Source organism: Parasteatoda tepidariorum, chromosome 10 (genome assembly GCF_982258835.1).
Source record: "Parasteatoda tepidariorum strain Cologne lab strain chromosome 10, Ptep-v5.0, whole genome shotgun sequence".
In the NCBI taxonomy this organism is placed as follows: domain Eukaryota; kingdom Metazoa; phylum Arthropoda; class Arachnida; order Araneae; family Theridiidae; genus Parasteatoda; species Parasteatoda tepidariorum.
Window position 1 is genome coordinate 54,053,503 of NC_141764.1, and position 21,787 is coordinate 54,075,289.

The window sequence follows — 21,787 nt, forward strand, 5'->3', positions numbered from 1 at the left end:
CTTTCAGGTCTTTTAATTTCATCTGGCAATTAAACTGGTTTTGTTTGCTTAAATTGTCTTTAAACTAATTCCTCCGCATGGCAATCTATCTGAATTTAAAAAAAGTGTTTTTTTTTTATTTAAATATGATTTTGCAAATACAAAAATGAATATTTTTTTATTTCTGTTGTAACAAGAATTTTTTAAAAAAATGATAAAGGCTGTGATTTTAGAACACTGTGCATAAACAAAATAATAAATTGGAAAATATTTTTCTAATGCTAATATTTTTTATGGCACACATTTATTTTTTTAAAAAATATTCTTGAACATAATGATATGAATATTTTGATTAATAAACGCATTTAATTTTTTTATTTTTTATTATTTACAACTTATATACAACTTTTTTTATTAATATATATATATAACTTATATTTTACTTGTATCTATAACCTTCAGACACATTTTTACATTCAGAATTTTTTTTTACAAAATAAAAAAATTAAATAAACTAATCCTAATTAAAAAAATTTTGTAATTATTTGGTCCTTATCAGTTTCAAATTGATAAATGTTTTTACTTTTGATTATTTTTTTCTCAAACTTTCTCATTAGTTTGAAATAAAAATCACAGGAAGATGAATGAGAAAAGGAGAAAATATTATATAACTTATTATTCGAAATAATTTTTGAAAATAGTGAAGAAAAATTAAAATGCTAATTATAATGCTAATATTTCAATGAGTTAGTCACTAATCAAAATAAAGACAAGAGAAAAAAAAATACGAAAATTTTTGTCCAGAAAGTTTTTGAAAAGGCTACTTTGCAAAATGCCTATGTGATTATGCCTATTTAATCAAACTAAATCATATTTACTATAAATTTTTATAGATTTCAGTGATAATTCAAACTCTAGAGGAAAATTTATCTTGATTTTTAATCTTTTCTTTTAATTAGGATTCACTTTTTACAAATATTTATCTGTGAGAAAATATTGATTACTATTTTTAACACTGTAACAGTTATCATTTGTTTATACCACTCACTGGATTAGACAGTAATTTGATTCATTTATCAGTTTAACATCTTTTTTCACTAATTTTGAATGTTTCTACAAGTGTGGGATAAACATTTTTCAGTGTTTAAACTCCTAATTGCTTTGTTTTGATGACTTTTAATATTTTTTTTAAAATTAAGGTTGAGGTTTTTAAGGAAGGTTTCTAAAAAACTCATTTTGCATTATCATGACTTATTTTTTGTTTCATTTAGTTATTAATTTTTGTTTTAGATTTAATAATAATTTCGATGATTAAAATATTTGATGTTTGATAACATAATAGTCTTGTATATACAACAAATAAATCCTAAGCATTTATTTAATTAATATTACTTTAGTTTATTTTAAGCACTGGTGCTTGTTCACTGATAGTTTTATATTTTGATGCATTTTATATAATTTTATTTTACATAGCTAATTGATCAAATAGTTTATTGTTTAATATCATTCATTTATTAAAAAAAAAGAATATTATTTGAAAGTGCATATAAACAGATTTTGCCATTGAACTTCTTTCATTGTATATTCAAATATGAATGAATGTATGTAATATATGAAACAGATGGAATAGTGTAGCCCAGACGCTAGATAAATGAGTATAGAACACATTCATGCCATTCAGAGTCGGAAATGGCGTGGCATTAATTTTAGCAATTAAATATTAAAAGGCCGTACATCAATCTTATGGATCAGCTGTTTACCTTCAGAATTTATGTAAAATAAATTTAATCCTTTTTTGGAAGATGATTGTGCAAGGCACTTAAACGTCATTTAGTTTATTGCATATTAATCATTCATTTGGGTTCTCGCAACTCGAGAAGAATGGAAGTGTAATAGTATCTATAAGACTTAAATCAAATTTAATTGGATACCTGTAAGCAACGTCCCGAGTGTGTGTGTCAGTCAAACCTGACTAACAAATGTCAAGATTTACCTACTATGACTTTACTTGTAGGTATCCAATTGAAATGTTGTGTTTTGTATTAATATAGTTATATGATGTATATAATTATAAATACAAAAAGAAGCAATTAAGAGAGTGTTTATTGTAATTTAAAAGCAATCTTTTTTTAACAATTAAAAACTTAATTCACTTCAAAAATATATAAATGGAAAATAACAGTCGACATATTACAAGAGCACAAAAATAGGAGCTTATCTTCAAGACTTGCTAGTTGTAAATAAGAAGAAACAAATGATTTGAAATGGTAAAGTTGCCAATGAAAAATAAAGGTTAAAAACGAAACTAGAAAAACTAGGTTCATCACCTTTATTTTTCCATTTTTTGTTGGCAAAAAATTTTTTGTATTTTAAATCACTTTTGTTTCTTCTCATTCATGTCTGGCAAGTCTTGAAGATGAGTTCATATTTTTAAGGACTTGAAGCAGGTCCATAGTTATTTCCTATTATATATTTTGCAAGCGAATTAACATGCTGCATAGCGTTTTCAAAAAGTGCTTAAAGGCGCTTATTTTCAATTTTTTAAAAGCCCTCAAAGGTGCTTTTTTCATTGGGTGTTTTTAAAAAGTTCTTAATTTTCCCTGTATTCAAAATGAGATTTTTCCTTTACCATGTTGATTTTCACTTTGAATTATGCAGAAAAACATAGTTCACATTGTTCTATTCAGCGTTTTCATAATTCAACCCCAATATATATTTCGGCGTATTGTCAGTCCGTAGCGTATGAAAACGCCATTCGTTATACATGATTCAAAATTTCATGATTTTTGATAATTATCAAAAACAATACGAAAAGGTTTTTTCTTTGAGATGACTGTTAAAACAAGATAAAACCGTCAATGGTCAAAAACTTTCCAACCCTGCCTAATTATAATATTTTTATAAAGTGCTTAAAAATATTTTTTGAGTGCTTGAAAAGTGCTATAAGGTTCTTATTTTTTGTTGAATAATTTGGCTACGCACCCTGATTAAGTTTTTAATCAGGTAAAATTTTACCACTTCAGTTTCTTGGGCTTATTTATTTAATTAAAAATTTGTTTTGCTGATACTGTGATGATAAATTTTCTCTTAATATTTTAGTATGTTTACTCTGACTGTAAGTGTTTGGGTCCTAATGTAACAGCTACCAATGGATTTTGTCCTCTCGAATGCAACAGCCTATTTCCTTATGTCGCAGTATTTGCTTTTTTCGTTTTGGCCCATTCTACTTCAGAAGTTGGATCTATGCTTCTTACACTAAGGTAAGTTAATTAATATGTAATTTTGTCTTAAATTGTAAGAGTTTTAATATAAATATTCTTTCCTAATATATATTTTTAAATTATTCTGTTTAATATGCTTAAAAATTTCTTGAATTTTTAAATTTAATAATATTTTTTTTGGAGTTTTACAAGTGGATTTTTTGATATAACTGTAATTTTTTTTATCTTTTAGATGTGTTGAACCAAAGGACAAAGCTATGGCCCTAGGACTCATAGCATTTGCAATAGGCTTATTTGGTGAGAAAAGTTAAAGTTTAATTAACCTAAACAATGATATATGCGTAGAAATACTGAAGAGGCCAGTTTGACCCTTCCCAGATTGTTTGTGTGTTGATCAAAATCTTAAAATCTAATCTTAGTCATCTAAAATCTTAAAATGTAATCATAATTAATTTAATTAGGAATATATTAGAGACTTGATCATCAAAATTCTATGATATTTTATTCAATTTGATTAATGAAAATGTTTGATTAAATGGAACACTGACTTTTCAGATATACTTGATTAGATAATTGAGTTTCCTTTTCTCTATAAATAATGATTGAAGATGTGTTGGAATACTTGTTTTTTTTTTTATATATATATATATAATAATAAAACTGGGGTACTTTATACCTACTAAATGGTACCAATTACCCAAACCTACCTGACTTATGGTGGTGTTCCTACCAAGATACCTAAGGGGCCTGTTTGGCCTCCCCGGTCATTCCAGGTATAAGGTATCACATTATAAAAAAGTCAGAAAATACTTTTAGTGAGCTATGTTTTGAATTTAGCCATTTTTCTAATGTTAATACCTATTTGTTATAAGTTTATGTTGTTGTTATAAGTTTAAGTATTTTCCACAAAATCCATTAAAAAAAAAACATTGTAATTTTTGAAAGATACAGTTTTATGTAAATGTTACACTTTTGAATTTTAAGTAGTAAGCAGGTCTGATTTTTATACATAGTTTTTTGTGTATTATGAATATTTTTGGAACTTGTTTTGAAATAATGTAAACAGGGCTATAGATATTTGAAGTTGCTGGTGAACATCATTTGTTTAGCTGAAAATTATTCCTGTGTATATTTTGAAAAAATTTTTGTAATTACATTGCAAATATTTCTGCAAAATTATATGTTTTTTTCCCGTAATAATTAATACTACATTAGTGATTCTAAATTGTTAAATATTCTATACATGTAATGTGATTATTAATTTTAATATATCTTTGTTTTAATCAATAGGTAATGTTCCTTGTCCTATTATTTATGGTGCTGTAGTGGACTCAGCTTGCCTCTTCTGGGAAGATAATTGTGGCGAACCAGGAGCGTGTCGTCTCTATGATCCGTCCAAATTCCGGTCTGTTTTTCATGGTGTTACAGCTGTCATCATGCTTTTAGCTTTCTTTGTGGATCTGATTGTTTGGTTCAAAGCCAAAGATATACAATTCCAAGAAGAGGACGAAGCCTGTGATGTAGAAGAGATGGTACCTTTCAATGAAACTCAGCTGAATCCACAGTTGGAAAGCACAATATGATTACCAATAAACGTGCATTCCTAGAGTCACAAATATATATCTTGTAATTAAATGTTCAATATCTTGCCAAGAAATGTGATTTTTTTTTTGTTAAAAAAAATCATTCGTGATAAAAAGCCCTGTTATGCCAGGGCAGAACCTTTTATGGATTTTAAGTTAATCTTTTTCCCCATGTGAGTTACTACTATTCATTGCTACAAATTATTTTTTATCATCATTTGGCAAACTCCTCATTTGTTCAGTGCACAAGAATACTCATTATTTGATGCGTTTGAAGAAAAAAATATCCACATCTTTTCTTCTGATAAATCACTGATGCAATTCAATTCTCCATTATGCTAAGCTTCAGTGTTGAACAAAAGGTATTTAATGGAGGTGATTACTAATTAATAACAAAAAATTAAATATTGGTGCACAAGTATCATGTTTAACGATGATTAAAAACTAAAGTTATTATTGGAAAATTGATTCAACAAATCACATTGGCAGCTGTTATCATTGATGAGTCGTACATTAAAACTCTTAAAACGTCATTGAATCGCCCAAGAGGATTTTTTTCCAATGTAATCAGTTAATTTTGCATGATATTTACCTTACATTGCAAAGATGATTTATTTACAATCTGCAACTATGTATATAGAATCCTGGACATTTTTACACTTATCAAAAATATAAGCAAAACTTGTATTACGATGATCAATGTTTTATTCTTTTTAAAGGTGATAATTGAAGATCTTAGTTGAAAAGTGTGTTATGCAACAATTTGAAAATATTGAGGTTTTCAGGATGTTAGCTGTAATTTTCAAATGAGGCAGATTTTTATATAAAAAAAGAGACTTTGTTAACAGCTTTCTTGTCATTTCTTTGCAGTCTAAGGCTATTTCTCTTACATTTACGAAAAGATCATTTAACACATCTTTCTGCTAAGCTCTTCAATTTAAAGACTGTTGATAGGAGCTTTTCTTGATAACATTTTATATTTATCTTTTTGTGGTGAGGCATAATAAATTATTATTTATTTAGAATAGGAAACCTTCATCACAATTAAACCTTACATATCTGTATTATCGAATTATTTGAACCTTCAAGCGTCCTTATACGTATTAAATTTTATGTTTTATTTATTTCAGTTTCAAATAAATCTTCTAGATTTTGATAATTAACTTTTAAGTTTGTTACTATCAGTTTTTTTTTTTAATTTTCCAATTTCTTTTAACCCATTAATATATTTTTAAAGGGAAATTTCTAAAATTTTATCTTAAACTTCAAGGATTTAATTTTTTGACGCACATTTTATGAAGATCATTTTTATGTACTCATTTATGTACTGCAGCAGGTATCGAATTCTAAGTTAAGAAAGTAGCTTTTATCATTTTGGAATAAGTTAAGAATCAGTTTTTTTCCTTCTTCTATTTTCATTTTGTTCAACCAACACGCATTTTATAACATAGAAATGATAAAATTATATTAAGCGTGATTCTTTTAAGCAATTTTTACAATCCATAATATTATTAAATGAAATATTATTTAACAGTTTCAATTTAGCCATTAATAAGTCAAATTTCATGCTACGTCAAAATTCAATTAATAATTTGAGTACAAATCTTTTGTGCCTGGTGCTATTGATTGACTAATTGAAGTCTGTTTTCAGGTTTACACATTTTCCTTCTAATTCTTCAAAAAATACCCCTTTCAAGCTGTTTGTAATTAATTACAGTAAAAATATTAAATTATTCAATCAGAGAATATATTATGCAATGTTTTTTTTTATACAAAGTAATCGTAACATCTGTAAAATTACAGTTGTAGAGCAAGAGGAAAAAATTTAGTTTTATAATGCCTGCTAAAAAATATTCTGCTAAATGCTATTTGTTAAAATATAATAATTAACGTATAGCATTTTGTATCATAGGTGAAATAATCCAAAAAATTTAATGAAAAAAAAATGCTGTAGTACCTAGATACAACATAAAAATTATTAATTTAATTTTAATGTATTAATTCGTTTTCAATTATAAATGCATGCAGTTTAAGAAATACAAAATTTATAAATGGTGTTTATAATGAATTATAATCCCATTTCATTAATAAAACATATAAAAAATGTATTAAAATATCCATAGCAATAGAATATCATTCTGCTAAATTTTCACTTTTTTAAAGTATTTTCTGTAACTGAATGATAAAGAGTAAAATATAACTATTAATAAAAATTTCAAATGAAATGAAGGAAATTAATTTCCTTAAATGAATTTAATTTAATGAAATGAAGGAAATTAAATTAAGATTTTACCTCCCAATTTCTTTTTGCCTTTAACGATAAAATCAGCTACTTAGTCATTGTTTTGATGAAATACAGTGCATCATCCATTGCAAGAGCTATAAACATGCAGTCAGAATATTATTGATCTGAAGAATATGGAAAATAAACAACTTTATAAATATCAATATAGAAAGATAAATCAATATTCAATTGTTAGTACAGTAGGGAACCGGTTATCCGGGACCATCGCTATTCCAGGTAACTGATTTTTCCCATTTTCTGAATCGCTACAAAAAGCCATTTTTTTATTGTCAAACCCAACTAAAAAAAATTTTTTTAGAAATAATCTTAAAAAGAAGAAAAAGTGATAAAGTAATACACTAATGATTATTTCTAAAATGATGGTAAGGTAAACATCTGTTAAAAAAGAAAGAAAAATCCTAAAATCTTATGAGGAAAAAAAATTATTTTTTTTTAAATGGCAGGAAAATTTATCGAATTTTGTTCCGGTTTTATGGTTTTCTGATTTCCGGATAACGGGTTCTGTACTGTACCATTGATGAAAAAATGATTTTACGTATCAAAAAATGTTTTTTTTTTCTTCTGCATTATAACATGAGCATTATAGTAATTAAAAGATTCTTTGGCATAAATTAAATAAACACACAGTTTTAACCTTAAATTTTTTTTAATGATTACCTTAATTATACTTGTTATTGTTTCTTACGTACATTTTAAATGAGCAATTTTTATGCATGTAGTTAAAAAGTTCCTACTTTTGTTTGAATTCTTTCAAACAGACCTTTTTTAATGTATCTTACAGGTGCTGTATTTATAGATATAATTTTAAATGAAAATTTGAATTTAAAAAAATCAGGGTTTAAAAAGAGTACAAATATGTTAAAAAAAATTAAAAATGTTAAGAAAAATTAATGTTTTTTGAATCATGTATAAAATTGCACTCCAAATTTATGTTAGCCATTTTAGTAATCTTATTTTGTTATATCTTTTTAATAACTGTATATTACACTGCTTAACAATTCTATCATATCAAGATAGGGTGAAATACTAAATTTTCTGATCTTTATATATGCATAAATATTTTTCATTGACCATATACGATTTTACTAATCTGCTATATTCAGCTTCTTTTTGCATGAAGGAATTATTTTAATAAAAATAAAGTGTATAGATGATAAGCATAATTTTTTTCTTACTGTACATATTGCAATTCTATATGTCTTTCTTGTGCCTAATTCAACCTTTTATTATATATAAAAATTAAAATTAATGAGTTAAGTTTCTAATTTTTTAAATTATATTCTATGAACTAAAAAGCATTTATACAATTATATTAAATATTCAAATGTATTTTACTGTTAATGTTTGGCTTTGATAGTACTTAAATTTTGCTGTTGGTCCTGTGTTTTAAATATTATTGTACGTTCTTCGTTCAAAAAATATATTTGTTGGAAATACATATATATTGCTGTCAACTCAAAACATTCTTTCTTTTTTTTAATTTATATTGCTGGAATCATTGAAAGTCCTTAACTTTTCTATATTTGTGAATAAGTTATTTTTTAATAAAAGTACTTGCCAGGTTTAGGGTTTGGATTTTCAGACCAAAAGTGTCCAAAACTTATAATAAAGGTATAAAAATACAAGAACTTAAAATTTCTTATCTAATCATTATATGCCCTTTTTCTGTATACATTTACTATCTATATTTTTATAATATACTATTTCAACAACTCTATTAAATATTTATTTAAAGTTTATAACAGCTTTGTTTTAAATAGAAAGTTACTTTTATTTTTTATTTCCTGATAAAAAAAAAATTACAATTTAATTCATAGTAAATTTATAATTTTCTACCCTCTGCAATTTTTAGACATTTTCTTTGTTTATATAAAACAATACTATAATATATAGTTTTGGACAGTTAAAGACTGAGAGGATGAAACTATTTTTAATTTTAAAAAAAAATTATTTTGAAGACATAGATCTATATTTAATAACTTGATAATTTTGTATCATAGTTAATTTCACTATCTTTTAATATTGCTCAACACGTTGACTGCTGCACCACCCATGTCCAGGTGACAGCAGTTCTCTTCAGACTGCGTCACCCACATTTGGGTGACACTTATTTGTCTGGTTTCAAGAAATCTTCGAGAATATTTCTATAAATATTCCCAGTTTATAATAAAACTATAAAATTATAATAAAGATTGTTTATTAGAAAAATTATTGTGTGTAGTACATTAAAGCATTTTATGCAAAGCTGAGGTTGGTCAGGACATTTTGAACAAAATGTATTCTTCATATTTCCCTATGTTTTGATTAGTCTATTTAAATATTTATTTATTTTTTTTAAAAATATTGCTTGCATGCGAATCCAAAGCTTTTTCTAGAATCATTTTTGTGATTGCAATATTTTGCTGCCTTGGTCGAACAGAAGGCATAGTTTTATTTTCAGGTAGTCTGAATAATTTGCACCTATTGATTCTCTAAACCTTCTAATATTAAGTCTTTGTTACGATTTTGAAAAACATCAAAAAGTTTGCAGAAGCTCAATATCAAGTTTATCATTTATGTCCTTTTCTAATTGTCACAGCATAAAAAACCATTTGATCTGAATAATCAATAACACACTTTTTCAAAACTGAACAGATATGACTTGGCAGTGCTGTGGCCAGACTGACAGTTTGTTGCAGCAGTCAACATATTAAATAAATTTTTATATTGAGCTATGAACAGAAGTGTTTTAGACAGTTTTGGACACTTAAGGCCAACCCTGATTTCAGCTTATCAAAAACTAATTATTTAAAAAGCATTTTTCAAATATAAATAATAAAACATATCTTTCATTTTCTTTCAAAGGTTGGCAGCTATAATATCAATTTTCAATTCCATTTCACATTAAAGTTGAAATGAGCACAACATGTGAAAATGTGTTCTATGTGTCATGTATCTACACAATAACGTGATAGATTGCTATTTGTTTAAGTATTTATGTTTGTTGAACATCTAATTTTTTACATTATATATTAATTATGAAATGATCAACTGCTTGTGATTAAGATATAAGTTAAATAAACTAAAAAATGTTACATTTGTTTCTATTGTACAGAGCAATTGTGCCATGTATTGTTGTTTAATTCTACACTAGCTAAAAGTCAAATGCATTCTAAGAGAAACAGTGGGGAATTTATAAATGCATATAATTTATTAAAACATGTGGTTTAATAAAACATGTAGTTTTAAATTTCTTAAAATTTATTTCTCAAAATTAATATAATCCAAAAATATATTTTGGATTTGTCATGCAACTCAAAATAATTTCTTAAAATTTATTTTATTATTAAATTTCTTAAAATTTATTTCTCAAAATTAATATATATATTTTTGGATTTGTCATGCAACTCAAAATAATAAAGTTATTATTCACCACTGTTTTTCTATTAGTTATGGAAGTCCTTTATATTTGTCATGTAGTTTTGTTGCTAAAATCATCCCACAACTAAAAATTAAATTTAACTTATGAGTTTTAAATACAAATAAGGATGAATTTGAAAAAGTTTACTTATAGAATATCAAATAAATGAAGATTGAAAAACTTTCCAGAGAAAGAAATGTCTAAATTATTAACATTTTATTATGCTTTCAGTTTTTTTAAAATTGTTTAAAAATGCAATAAAAATTTTTTTTTCATAAAAATGTCATATGAATTTATTAATTTTACTCAGTTCCCATCAGTAATAATTAGTAGGCATCAACTCTTTACTTTTATACAAAGTGCGAGAATTCGGTAAAAAAAATTACTAAGATATTTTATGTTACCTGGATTATGCATTATTTTTATTAGAAAACTAAAATTTGTTTACAATATCTTTCAACTTTAAAATTAAGTAATATTTCATATCTACTATAGCTATTACTCGATATAATATCTTAATTATATCCGTTTAATATTTTATAAATTTTTTCAAAATAGTGAAATTGTTGGTTATTTTAATTTTTTTCACACTTATTTGCATATTTTTGTACAATTTTATAGAATATTTAACACCCACAAAATACTCAATGTTCTGATGGTTTTATTTAATTAATCCTTTAGAGATACTAATAATGTTAAAAAATTTGAATAATTCGGAGTGTTAAATTACTCTTACAAGTGGTTACCGAAACATTTAACTGTAATGATATTGATCAATGCAAAATTTCCTTTTTTATACAACACTACTACAGTTCCAGCAAATTTAAACTGTAAAGAAATTATGGTTCAACATTTAATTTTAATTAAAGTATTTCTTTATAAGATGCTATAACTCAAAAAGATTTTTTGTAATTAATAAATTACAAAATGTTTAGAACATCAAATAACATTTATCGTTTGTACTATAAATTTTTTTCTTCCATGTAAGAGATATTGATAACATATTTTTAAAAAATAATCCATTTTTTCCCCCCAAATATTTGATACAATTTAACTACATAAAGTATGAATGACTTTCATACAGCATTATTTGCATTATGCAACACATGTGTTCATTTATTTTTCTTCACTAAACTAGCATTGTTTTTTAAAGTGTCTTAAGTGTTATTTTGCTATGTTGGTATATAAATGTTGCATTTTTGTTAGTATTTATATCAGAATATAAGTTATTAATTTGGCAGGAAAATCAGGTAAAGGCCAATTAACATAATTCTTTTACAGTTTGGTTATGAACATACTTAAAAAATTAAATTATTTTCAAAGTATTCATATGCATTTATCAAGAACTCATTTACATGGAAGTTTGATGCTACTGAATCTAATAGATAGAATATATCTTCCTACTACATGTTTTTATCTTGAAAATTCTAATCAAATGTTCTTTTATATGAACTGTGTAAAAACTTTTTTAAGTCATGTGATAAGCTTATTTCGTTTTGTGTATTCATAATCAATGTATAGAATTTTAAACTGTGACTGCGAAAAATGTGTCGTAAATTTCAAAGCTGTAAGAATATTACTTTTATAATAAAAAATTATGCAATGCCATTTTTTTATTATGTATTTCTTTGTGCTTGGTCTGAAATTTTTTTAAAAAATTAGTTAAGTTAAAGTTAAAAAATAATCATAAATTCGAATTCATATGGTCTATTATTTAGTACATTTCCAAATTGCAACAAATAGAAGATGATAGTTAATATGTGAATAGTTTAGTCTGTAGGTTTGCACTGTAATTTAGACAAAAAAAATGAAGACTGGACAGTTTAAAAATAAATTGGCAACAATTGGATATCAAATTTGTAACAGGAACAATCTATTTTATCAATAAATGATCTTTTTTCCAACTTAGTTAAGTTATAACTAAAAAAATAATCATAAATTCAAATTCATATGGTCTATTATTTGGATCATTTCCAAATTGTATCTAATGATGAATAGAAGATGATAGCTAATATGTGAATAGTTTAGTCTGTAGGTTTGCACTATAATTTAAATAAATAGTATGAAGGCAGGATATTTTTAAAATAAATAAATTGGCAACAATATATCGAATTTGAAACAAGAACAATCTATACAATCATTAAGGCAAACATACTTTGAAAATACACATTAAATTTAGTTTTAACTTACAAGTATTTTTTGATAAAAATATTAAAATCTAGTGTAAGAACAGTGGATAAAAAATTTAGAAAATGCAAAATGACAGTATTTTTAAACTCAATTAAAATAAAAAACCAATACCACTTTGATTATTATATTGAGCATTTTTTTTAGTGAAACTAACCAGAAAGGGAGATAGTTTAAATCAATAATTCTTTTTAAATATTCAAACTTTTAATTTTACTGTACATCCATTATGGCATAAAATTTACGGCGTAAATTGTGATCAGCTTAAATTTTTTTTTAAAATGGCGTTTAAAAAGTTATCATTTGTAAAATACTAATGTAATTTGTAATACAAAGCTGTTTTGTTACATTCATAATTAATAGCAATAATTTAAAGTTTTATTCTCTCTGAATTAAACTACTGAGTCCTGACTTATGCCAAATTTTTAGTTGCAGGCTTTCCTGCATCAAAGAAACCAGTTTTTCCATGTTATTGAATGAGAAAAAAGTGCATAGGTGAAAAATTTCTGTACAATTTTACCCAACACTTGAAGGGTTAATGTAATGTGTATTTAAAAAAAAAATAACAAAAGAAAGTGCACACATTCTTTTATTCAACGAAGAGTAGTGCGCTTCTCGCATTCATACTACATAATTTATTCGCAGCAAATTTCATTCTCTGCATTTGCAGTGCATCTAAAATATATCATTTACAAGTGTTTTTATGTATTTATATATATATATATATATAATTTTTTAATATATATATTATTTTCAACTCTAATCAATTCTAACTTTTAAGTACAAACAACATACTTCCACAATAACAATAAATATTATCATACATAAGTCAATTATACTAATACAATATCATACTCAATATTTGTAAAAATTAAATTTTATGAAGCAGTGTAGAAATGTTAAATATGAAAATAATGAAATCATACAAATAATTGATATGAATATAAATTAACGAGATAAATGCACCATATTTTAACAAACTATAACCATAGAATTAATAATAAATTTTGAAAAGCAAAATAGTGTTATAAAAGAAAAAAAAAAGATTTCTTCTATTTTTCTATTCTCATTGAGCTAATGTCATTCATAAAATATTGAGTTTTCATCCTTGAAAACTGTTAAAAAAAACTTAGTAAATTTATTATGTTATTTTTCTATAAAGGTAAAAGTAAGGTTGTCATTTTTCATAAAAGATATAACCATTACTCACAGTTCCAAGATTAAGTCAATGCAATTAACATAAGTAAAAAATAAATACAAGTGTAAGGTTTCTTTTATTGCATTGATCAATTGTGCTGGTGATAATGTATGAAACATGCATATCAATTCTAATTGCCATAGTCATTAAAATAAAGAAAAGAAAATATTCAAATTTATAAAACATATGCTTAAAATTTGTAATATTGTCTTCAAATAAATCTATTATTCAAGAAATTTTTGAGGTAAATAAATTCAGATAAAGTTGTAAAACCTTCAAAAAAAATTTATCTTCATTCTCAAAATGAAGCAGAAAAAAGTTAAATTATATATAGATATCTACACAATATACATCTTTTAATGGTATTTATAACACAGTACATTAAGATAACATATTTCCCATATTTGGCATTTCTACTAAAGGTTACGAATCAAACAACAAGTAATTTAAAATAATTAAAAATGAGGCATTTATTTTATTTTTTATTGTTCATATGAAGCATGATAAATAAAACTTAAGCCTTTTTAAAATTAAGTTTTTGAAGAAATTTTCAGAATTTTTAAGTAAATTTAAGTTTTGATTATTAGTAAAATTTATATAGAAATGCAAACATTCATTTTAACGAAATGATTTATAATACAACAGAACCGTCTTTTATCAAAATTGTTTAATAAAATTTTTTATGGAACATTCAGAAAGTAAAGAGAGAATAATACTATATTAGAGTGACAAGAGAAAAATTATAAGACGAATATAATTAAAATAAAGATAAATCTGTAAATAAAAATATTAAAAAAATACGTTAATATATACTAGAAATTCAGAAAAATGAGATTTCAGTTTGAGTCCAGCATTAAAGGTAAACAAACACCACATAATTGATAATTAAAAATACTAATTTCATACAACAGAAATTTTCTCAAAATTTCTGCATTCAAAACTTATATATAAATAAATTATTCTAAAATTGCACTAATTTGTTTAACACAAACATTCATAAAACACAAGCAAACAATGTTGCTATGTTTTACAAGATAAGTCACATATAAAATAAGGTTTATACCATATTTGAAAAATATGAGCTGGCTTTTCTTTTGTATTTGAGAATTATTCCTTAAAAACAGGTGGTATTCATGGCAAAATGACAAATACCACTTGAATTTTAGTACTATTTCTCATTCCACAAACTATTTCCCAACACAACTTTTTTCGGTGTTCTAAAAACTATACTAACTCTACAATTTTTAGAAATTTAAATACACTTTTAATGTTATAATTCAATCATTTATTGAAGTAAAATGCTTTAAATTAAAAGAAAAAAATAAATAAATAATTTAACCAATTATTCATAACAGTAGACTCCAAAGCTCAGAAACTTGGAAAAGCAAGTAATACTAAAAAAATTAGTATATTAATAAACTATACAAAGCAATAAATACAATTAAAATAACGGTTGCCATCACTTGTGATAAAAAAAGCAAATAAATGAAATTAAAACTTAAAATACTGAAGATGAGGGACACAAATATTAAAAACATAGCAAACACCAAAACACAATATAAAAGGCACCTGCAATCTAAAAACTGTGACAATACTAAAAATATCACCCAAAAGAAATAGAAACAGACTATGGTTTAAATTTAAACTAGTAATCGATCGTATATCACATACTGAGATTACAATAATGCAATGCTGTAAAATGTAAATATGCATTATTAATTCAAGTAAGTATTAGAGCATTCAGAAAATATGTTCTTATTTTATGAACCAAATATTACTTTAATTTTTCTAAATAGTTACTGTAATAGTTAATATGCTTAAACACTTTTAATTTCAAATTATTAGTTATGCGGGTATATTATTTGGTTATCAATGAAAAAGGATACTTTCTGTTGCTTTTATATATTAAAATAAATTTAAGACAATAAATAGTTATCACTTAAGTTTCAGTCAAAAAAAGTTCTACAGAAATATGATGAATTTTTATTTCTCACTTTGTTTTTAACTCGTATAAATTTATTAAATTAATGATGATTACTAAAAATTTTCTTTACTTGTTAGAAATATTAAGAAATTTCTATTTATTGAGGATATACCCTCCTACTATTCTTTTTAACATAATCCAAGGCTTATGGGATAGATTTGGTAATATTATCAGATTCATCCAGGAAAAAAAAACATTGAGTTTAGAACAATTATAAATTTTAGGAAATACAAATTACTTATTTAATTTATTTTCTCTTTTTCTATTTTTTTTAATATATTGGCTTCTGAGCAACTAAAATTCATTTTCATTTTTTTTTAAATAAAAAGAAATTTTAAACATTTATAATGATTCTGTTTGACCACTTGGACAACATCCCTTAGACCCCGAACATTTTATTGCTATATTGTTTGAAGTCATAGCGGCAAGTTCTTTGGCACTGGATAGTAGAGCTTAACTCTGTGAATGAACTGTTATAATCTAACTTAAAAATATTTAAAAAGCAACTTAGGAATTTGTATGATAACTGAAAAAAAAAACTATTTACCAAGTGATAACTTTTTATAGACACAAACTAGTTTTTCCGTTTTGGTTAAACAAACGTTAATAATTTTTGAAAAATTAAAATGCGTAAAGTTTAAGATGGAATCAGAAGGCTAGAGTCTTCGAATGCTAGAGTCAACTTCATTTCGAATGCTCTAATAAATGCCATTAAATATATCTCAAAAAAATTTATAAATGCATCAAATCATGTCATTTTCATAAGAAAAAAAAAATCATATCTAATACAAGAAAAACGTTTTTCTGCACCTGCCATTTTAATAAATATTTTAAAATACAACAGTTTTATACTTTTCTGAGAAATAATAGCTAGAATTGAACTGCCTAGGCAGTATATGTAATACATTGATTGTCATTTTACTTAAGGTTAAATACATTCACACTTTTTGCGATTATAATTTGAAAGAGAATTTTAAGCAGCAGTAAAAATTTAAATATTCATAATTTCAAAGAGTTTAGTAATAAATTAAAAGCTATTAATGAATTGAGTACAAATAAGTGTATAAAACGTTATTTATACAATAAAGAAAACTTTTCAATCAATAAACTTGACGAAAAAAACCAATATGAGACATTCATATCTGTTAAAGCTCATATAAGGCAATCAGCATATGTTAGTTATTTAATTGTACTAATAAGCTTTTCTAGTAAAATTATTTAGCCACAGGAAGAAGAAAAAATACATCATCTAAAAGAAAAATAATAAGCTGACTGTTAGATATAATCCAACTAGCATTAAATATATTTATAAAAAAAAAAGTATTTATTCCTATTAACATTAGTGTTGTCTTTTTTAAACTTCTATACACAAGATCTACAATATTATACAAAATATTTTAGGTGAGATGTATCTCACAATGTTTTTCTAGATAAATTTAATGCAGAAGAAACTTTGATAGAATTTAAATATAAATAAAAAATTGCAACTTATAATATTAATTTTGTTTTTGTTATACAATAAAAAATTAGAGAAATCAATGAGGAAAAAAAAGATAGCAATAATAAACAATTTGGTCCCAGAGTAGGGAAAATCAATTTATTTCAATGATTTTTTAAAAAAGATTTTATGTAAATGTTTAATATTTAAAAAAAAAGAGATTTAAATTGCAAAAATGTGTTTGGTAAACTATAACCAAAACAAAACAGGTAAACTATAAATAATTTGAGTTACTAATGGAATTGATTTTTTTAATTTCTAACAGCTAGTCATAATATTCAATCAAGTTATAAAAATTGATTATTGCAGAAATACATTTACCAATAAGAAAAACTAAATGAATTCATTGATATTAAAACAAAACACAATTAGATTTAATAAGGAAAAAAATGTTTAAAAAATAAATATTTTACTTTAGTGAAAAATTAAGATTTTCAAAATTTTGTATCTAGATTATTTTCTAATTTCTCAAGAGCCTTTCAGGGCAAATATTTGAATGGTTAATAACAATATATTACTTAAGTTTTACTCTACAAGATTTTACTGCCCTATTTTTTTTTTTACAAGTTAAATATATCTACACAATAATACTATACAAATATATATATTTACATAATACAGGCAAAATATTTGTATCATATGTTGAGAGCATATTTTCTTCAATGAGATACAAGTCACCCCAGAGAAAATTAATATGTGTCTAAAAACAACTTAAAGTGGATGGAGTATCACGTAGAAAATAAATAAACATTTTCATCAGGCACAAACACATTCTACAAGAACGAAGTACTGCAATATTTAGAGATCTGTACTCAGCAGTATTGTACATATCATCACTGATAAATTATTTCAGTCTAAAGGGATATGAAAATGCAAAACATTTGTAGAATCCACCAAAGTTTTAATATTACCCTTTGGAAGGCAACTGGCAATTATCGAGGGAAAAAATCAAAGCGAAAGTAAGTAGACCATAAAACATATCACCACAATGTAATTAATAGTGGCAAAAATAAATAAATAAGTAGCTCAAGAAAAACAAGTGACCATGATTTAAAAATACTAAATATATATGATTTAAAAATTTTGAATATATAGATATTATGAAATCTATATACCATTTGATATTAGATAATTAAACATTCATTGAATTGACTACAGACTTTTGCCAGTCTCGGTAGTTGTGTTTATGTTATCCTAACTTTTTAAGATCTTCAAGGATTGCAAATTTTAAATTTTATTACTTGATGCAGATTTAAATGAAAATTTAAGAGCATTTTCCTAAAATCAACACTACTTTGCTTCAATTAATAAAAGAAATAATTACGAAATAACAAGCCTTTAAGCTTAGTTAATGCCTTTTCCAATAATGATACATAGAAATAATTAAATAACATGTAATTTATTTTGAAGTATTAGCACAAACTAATGCAAATTTTGGAGAAAAAAAAATCAGATGTATAATTAACACTAAAGTTTGATTAATATATTTAACAACCAAAGAGTGTAGCAATAACAATTAATACCATTTTTTTTATCATATCTTCACTATAAAAAGCACAATTTAAAATATTAATAACTTTTACTTTCAACTCGCGCATATTTCACAAATGATGACACCTGAATATGTTTTCTCATTTGCAGATTATTTAAGAATTTTAATTTTCTAGATTAGTTTTATTTTAAACCTTTAATTATTTTTTCTAAGCAATATTACATTTCTACAAATTAAGTATTAAAATCTACCCAGAAAGAGTTTTTTTAATAAAATTTTCGAAATAAATAATTTTAAATAGATGATAGTACATAGGAAATTCTTAAGTTTATGGATTAATTATTTGAAAAAATTTTTTCAAGTAAATATTTGAGTAACTTGAATTGTTTAGTTTGAAACATTAATTAAAAAAAGCGAATTGAATTTTTTTAAAACTTCAACTTAATTAAGTCATCAGTACCTCTTTCCTAGTAACATTTTAAACACATCACAACGAATAATTAACAACAAGAATAACAAATTAAATAATTTAAAATTTGAATAGTTTCTATTATAATTGTTTTATAATAAAAACTATAAAATGTTATTATAACTATTTAGTTTGTTATTAATATCTGTTTAATAATAACAAATTAAACAGTTACTTAAAATTTTAATAGGTTAACAACAAATCCTCTTTCCCCATTTCAAATAAGCTCCTCTGCCCTAAAGAAAATACAGTTTACAGTATTATCCAAATCTATATATAAATAATACAGTATTATTTATTGTTTGCAAGCAATTTTGCCAGCTATAGTTGAGTGCCTACTGTCATCAGTAGTAAGGTTGTGTAAGCATTACCATATCCCTTTCTTGGCAATTTAACAAGAACTCAACGAGGACTAAGCATCTCACTCGCTGAGCTTCCCCTCTTATGCTTCCTAATTGGTCGAGGCGGAAGAGGGTTAACAATAGAGTCCTCTTCCATTTCCAAAGGCATAGAGTCTTCAGGAGGATCCTTATTCGAGTCAATGTTGGCGTCACCCCAGCCAAGCATTGATAATCGATCTAAGGATATAATGGAAGACACTATTTCACCAACTGTGAGCGTTGGTGGTTGCTCGATGTCTTTCTTGTGCTTCCATGATATAAGCATCCAGTCGAGAAAGAATAAGAGTCCAGATGCCACTTTTAGGCCAGAACAAACACCAATATACCTGAAACATTACAAATATAGGCATAAAAACACTTAAATTTCAAACATAAATGCATTATGCACATTTACCAATTTCTATTATTTACAATTCCTAATATGAGATTTTTTATGTTGAAAATCTTGATCAGAGTTTGGAATGTTTGAAAATTTGAAGAGGACAATTTTTTTAGACGCATGTAAATAAAATAAACAATTTAAATTAATGAAACAGGTTACGAATAGATTCCGTATTTTAAAACTGAAAACTAAACTTTGCTTGACAGTGTTTTCACTACAGCGCGAGAACGCGAGAATCTCGCATATTTTTTTATATTCTCACATTAAAAAATTATTACCGCGAGAAATTCTCGCATTCTATAAAAAAATTTCAAAATTCACGAATTTCTCGCATTTTGAAAAAAATTTCTCTTTTGCGCCATTTAGAATAAAATCCGTTTCACTTTTCTTCCTGAATCTTTTATTATTTTCAACATCTGCCCCATTATCTAGCTTCCCTATTTACCAGTATTGTTCAAAACCTTGAAGAACAACAGAACACCATCCTTCCGAACCACGGAACCTCTTTCAGAACGCATTTCTCTGCAACCACGTGTTTACCGTAGGTAAGGTTTCTTCATGTAAGACGTTAAAAGTTTTTGCTCGTTAATGCAAGATGGACAAATACCTTGTAAAGCCAATATCTTCTACTCCGAAACGGACAAATGAAAATGAAACAAATGTGGGTAGAAGCGATCAAAACGAAACAAATACGCATTTGAGCAACCTAATGAGAATAGCTGATGAAAAAGTAGATGTAGAACATTTTCCATATGATGATGCAGCAAAAATATTCAATGCTTTAAAAATTAGAAGATGTTAAAAATGCATCATAATTAAAGAAATTATTATTTTTTTTTTAAGTCTCTTTGCGTTTTTTTTTTTTTTTTTTTTTTTTTTTTTTTTTAAATTTTTGAAATCTCACCCATTTTTTTTCTGAGATGAAAACACTGCTTGAGAACTCAATTTACATCCATGTTCAAAATAGTTTTGAATAAAAAAAAAAACTAAAAAAAAACTGGTCGATTTAAATATGAGGAATTATAACAAAATATTTAACAGCCAGTTTATTATTCTAAACCATTTTTTAACAATTTTTTCTATTAATCTCCAATTTGTTCTTCTAATCTTCAATTCTTTATGCCATTCTTGACAGCAAATACTTAATTTAAAAATACTAGAAAAATATAAAATATTCGCGATTTTGTAAAAAGTTCGATGCTCTTTTATTTTGTATAAGAAATAAAGTACATCGGAAATCACAGAGCAAAATGTGTTCCATTTTATTGAAACAAGATGTATATTCTTTTAGTATTTCATGAGCAAAAAAATGATAAATTAGCTATTTGAAGATATGGCGAAAAGGATAAATTAGCTATTATTTTTAATGGCTTAATTAAGGGGGGGAAACTAGCTGCTTTAAAGCATCAAACAATCTAAAATTCTAATTAACGCTCGGCCACAAGGACAGTCTCCTCCCGTCCAGTGACAGACCTGAAAAACTTGTACCAATCAGATTAAAATTGTTTTTGAACTTTGTTTTGTTACTAAACCAACCTTAAAAAAAGTTGCCAGTAATTACTACACATTACATTCACTGAACTATCAATGTAAGGGTCTGACTATACCAAAAAATATGGAAAAATTGTGACTACAGTAGCTTCTATATACTTTTGACCACTGATCCCACATTATGCTTGGAAGTTAAA

General features: G+C 25.1%; 2 protein-coding genes across 14 annotated transcripts in view; one reads left to right on the top strand and one right to left on the bottom strand.

Moving 5' to 3' along the window:
* The window catches only part of LOC107437715 (solute carrier organic anion transporter family member 74D), a 262,945-nt gene extending 256,738 nt beyond the window's left edge, over positions 1-6,207 (top strand). For all 11 annotated transcript variants that reach the window (XM_087153593.1, XM_071184715.2, XM_087153594.1 and 8 more), the window contains 3 exons: positions 3,079-3,239; positions 3,433-3,497; positions 4,491-6,207. In XM_087153593.1, coding sequence (XP_087009719.1) covers positions 3,079-3,239; positions 3,433-3,497; positions 4,491-4,783 — 519 coding nt within the window. In that variant the 3' untranslated portion in view covers positions 4,784-6,207. The remainder of the gene's footprint in view (positions 1-3,078; positions 3,240-3,432; positions 3,498-4,490) is intronic.
* A 12,780-nt stretch (positions 6,208-18,987) lies between these two features.
* Positions 18,988-21,787, bottom strand: part of Oatp30B (Organic anion transporting polypeptide 30B) — a 68,028-nt gene continuing 65,228 nt past the window's right edge. For all 3 annotated transcript variants that reach the window (XM_087153599.1, XM_016049794.3, XM_043050358.3), the window contains one exon: positions 18,988-20,043. In XM_087153599.1, coding sequence (XP_087009725.1) covers positions 19,719-20,043 — 325 coding nt within the window. In that variant the 3' untranslated portion in view covers positions 18,988-19,718. The remainder of the gene's footprint in view (positions 20,044-21,787) is intronic.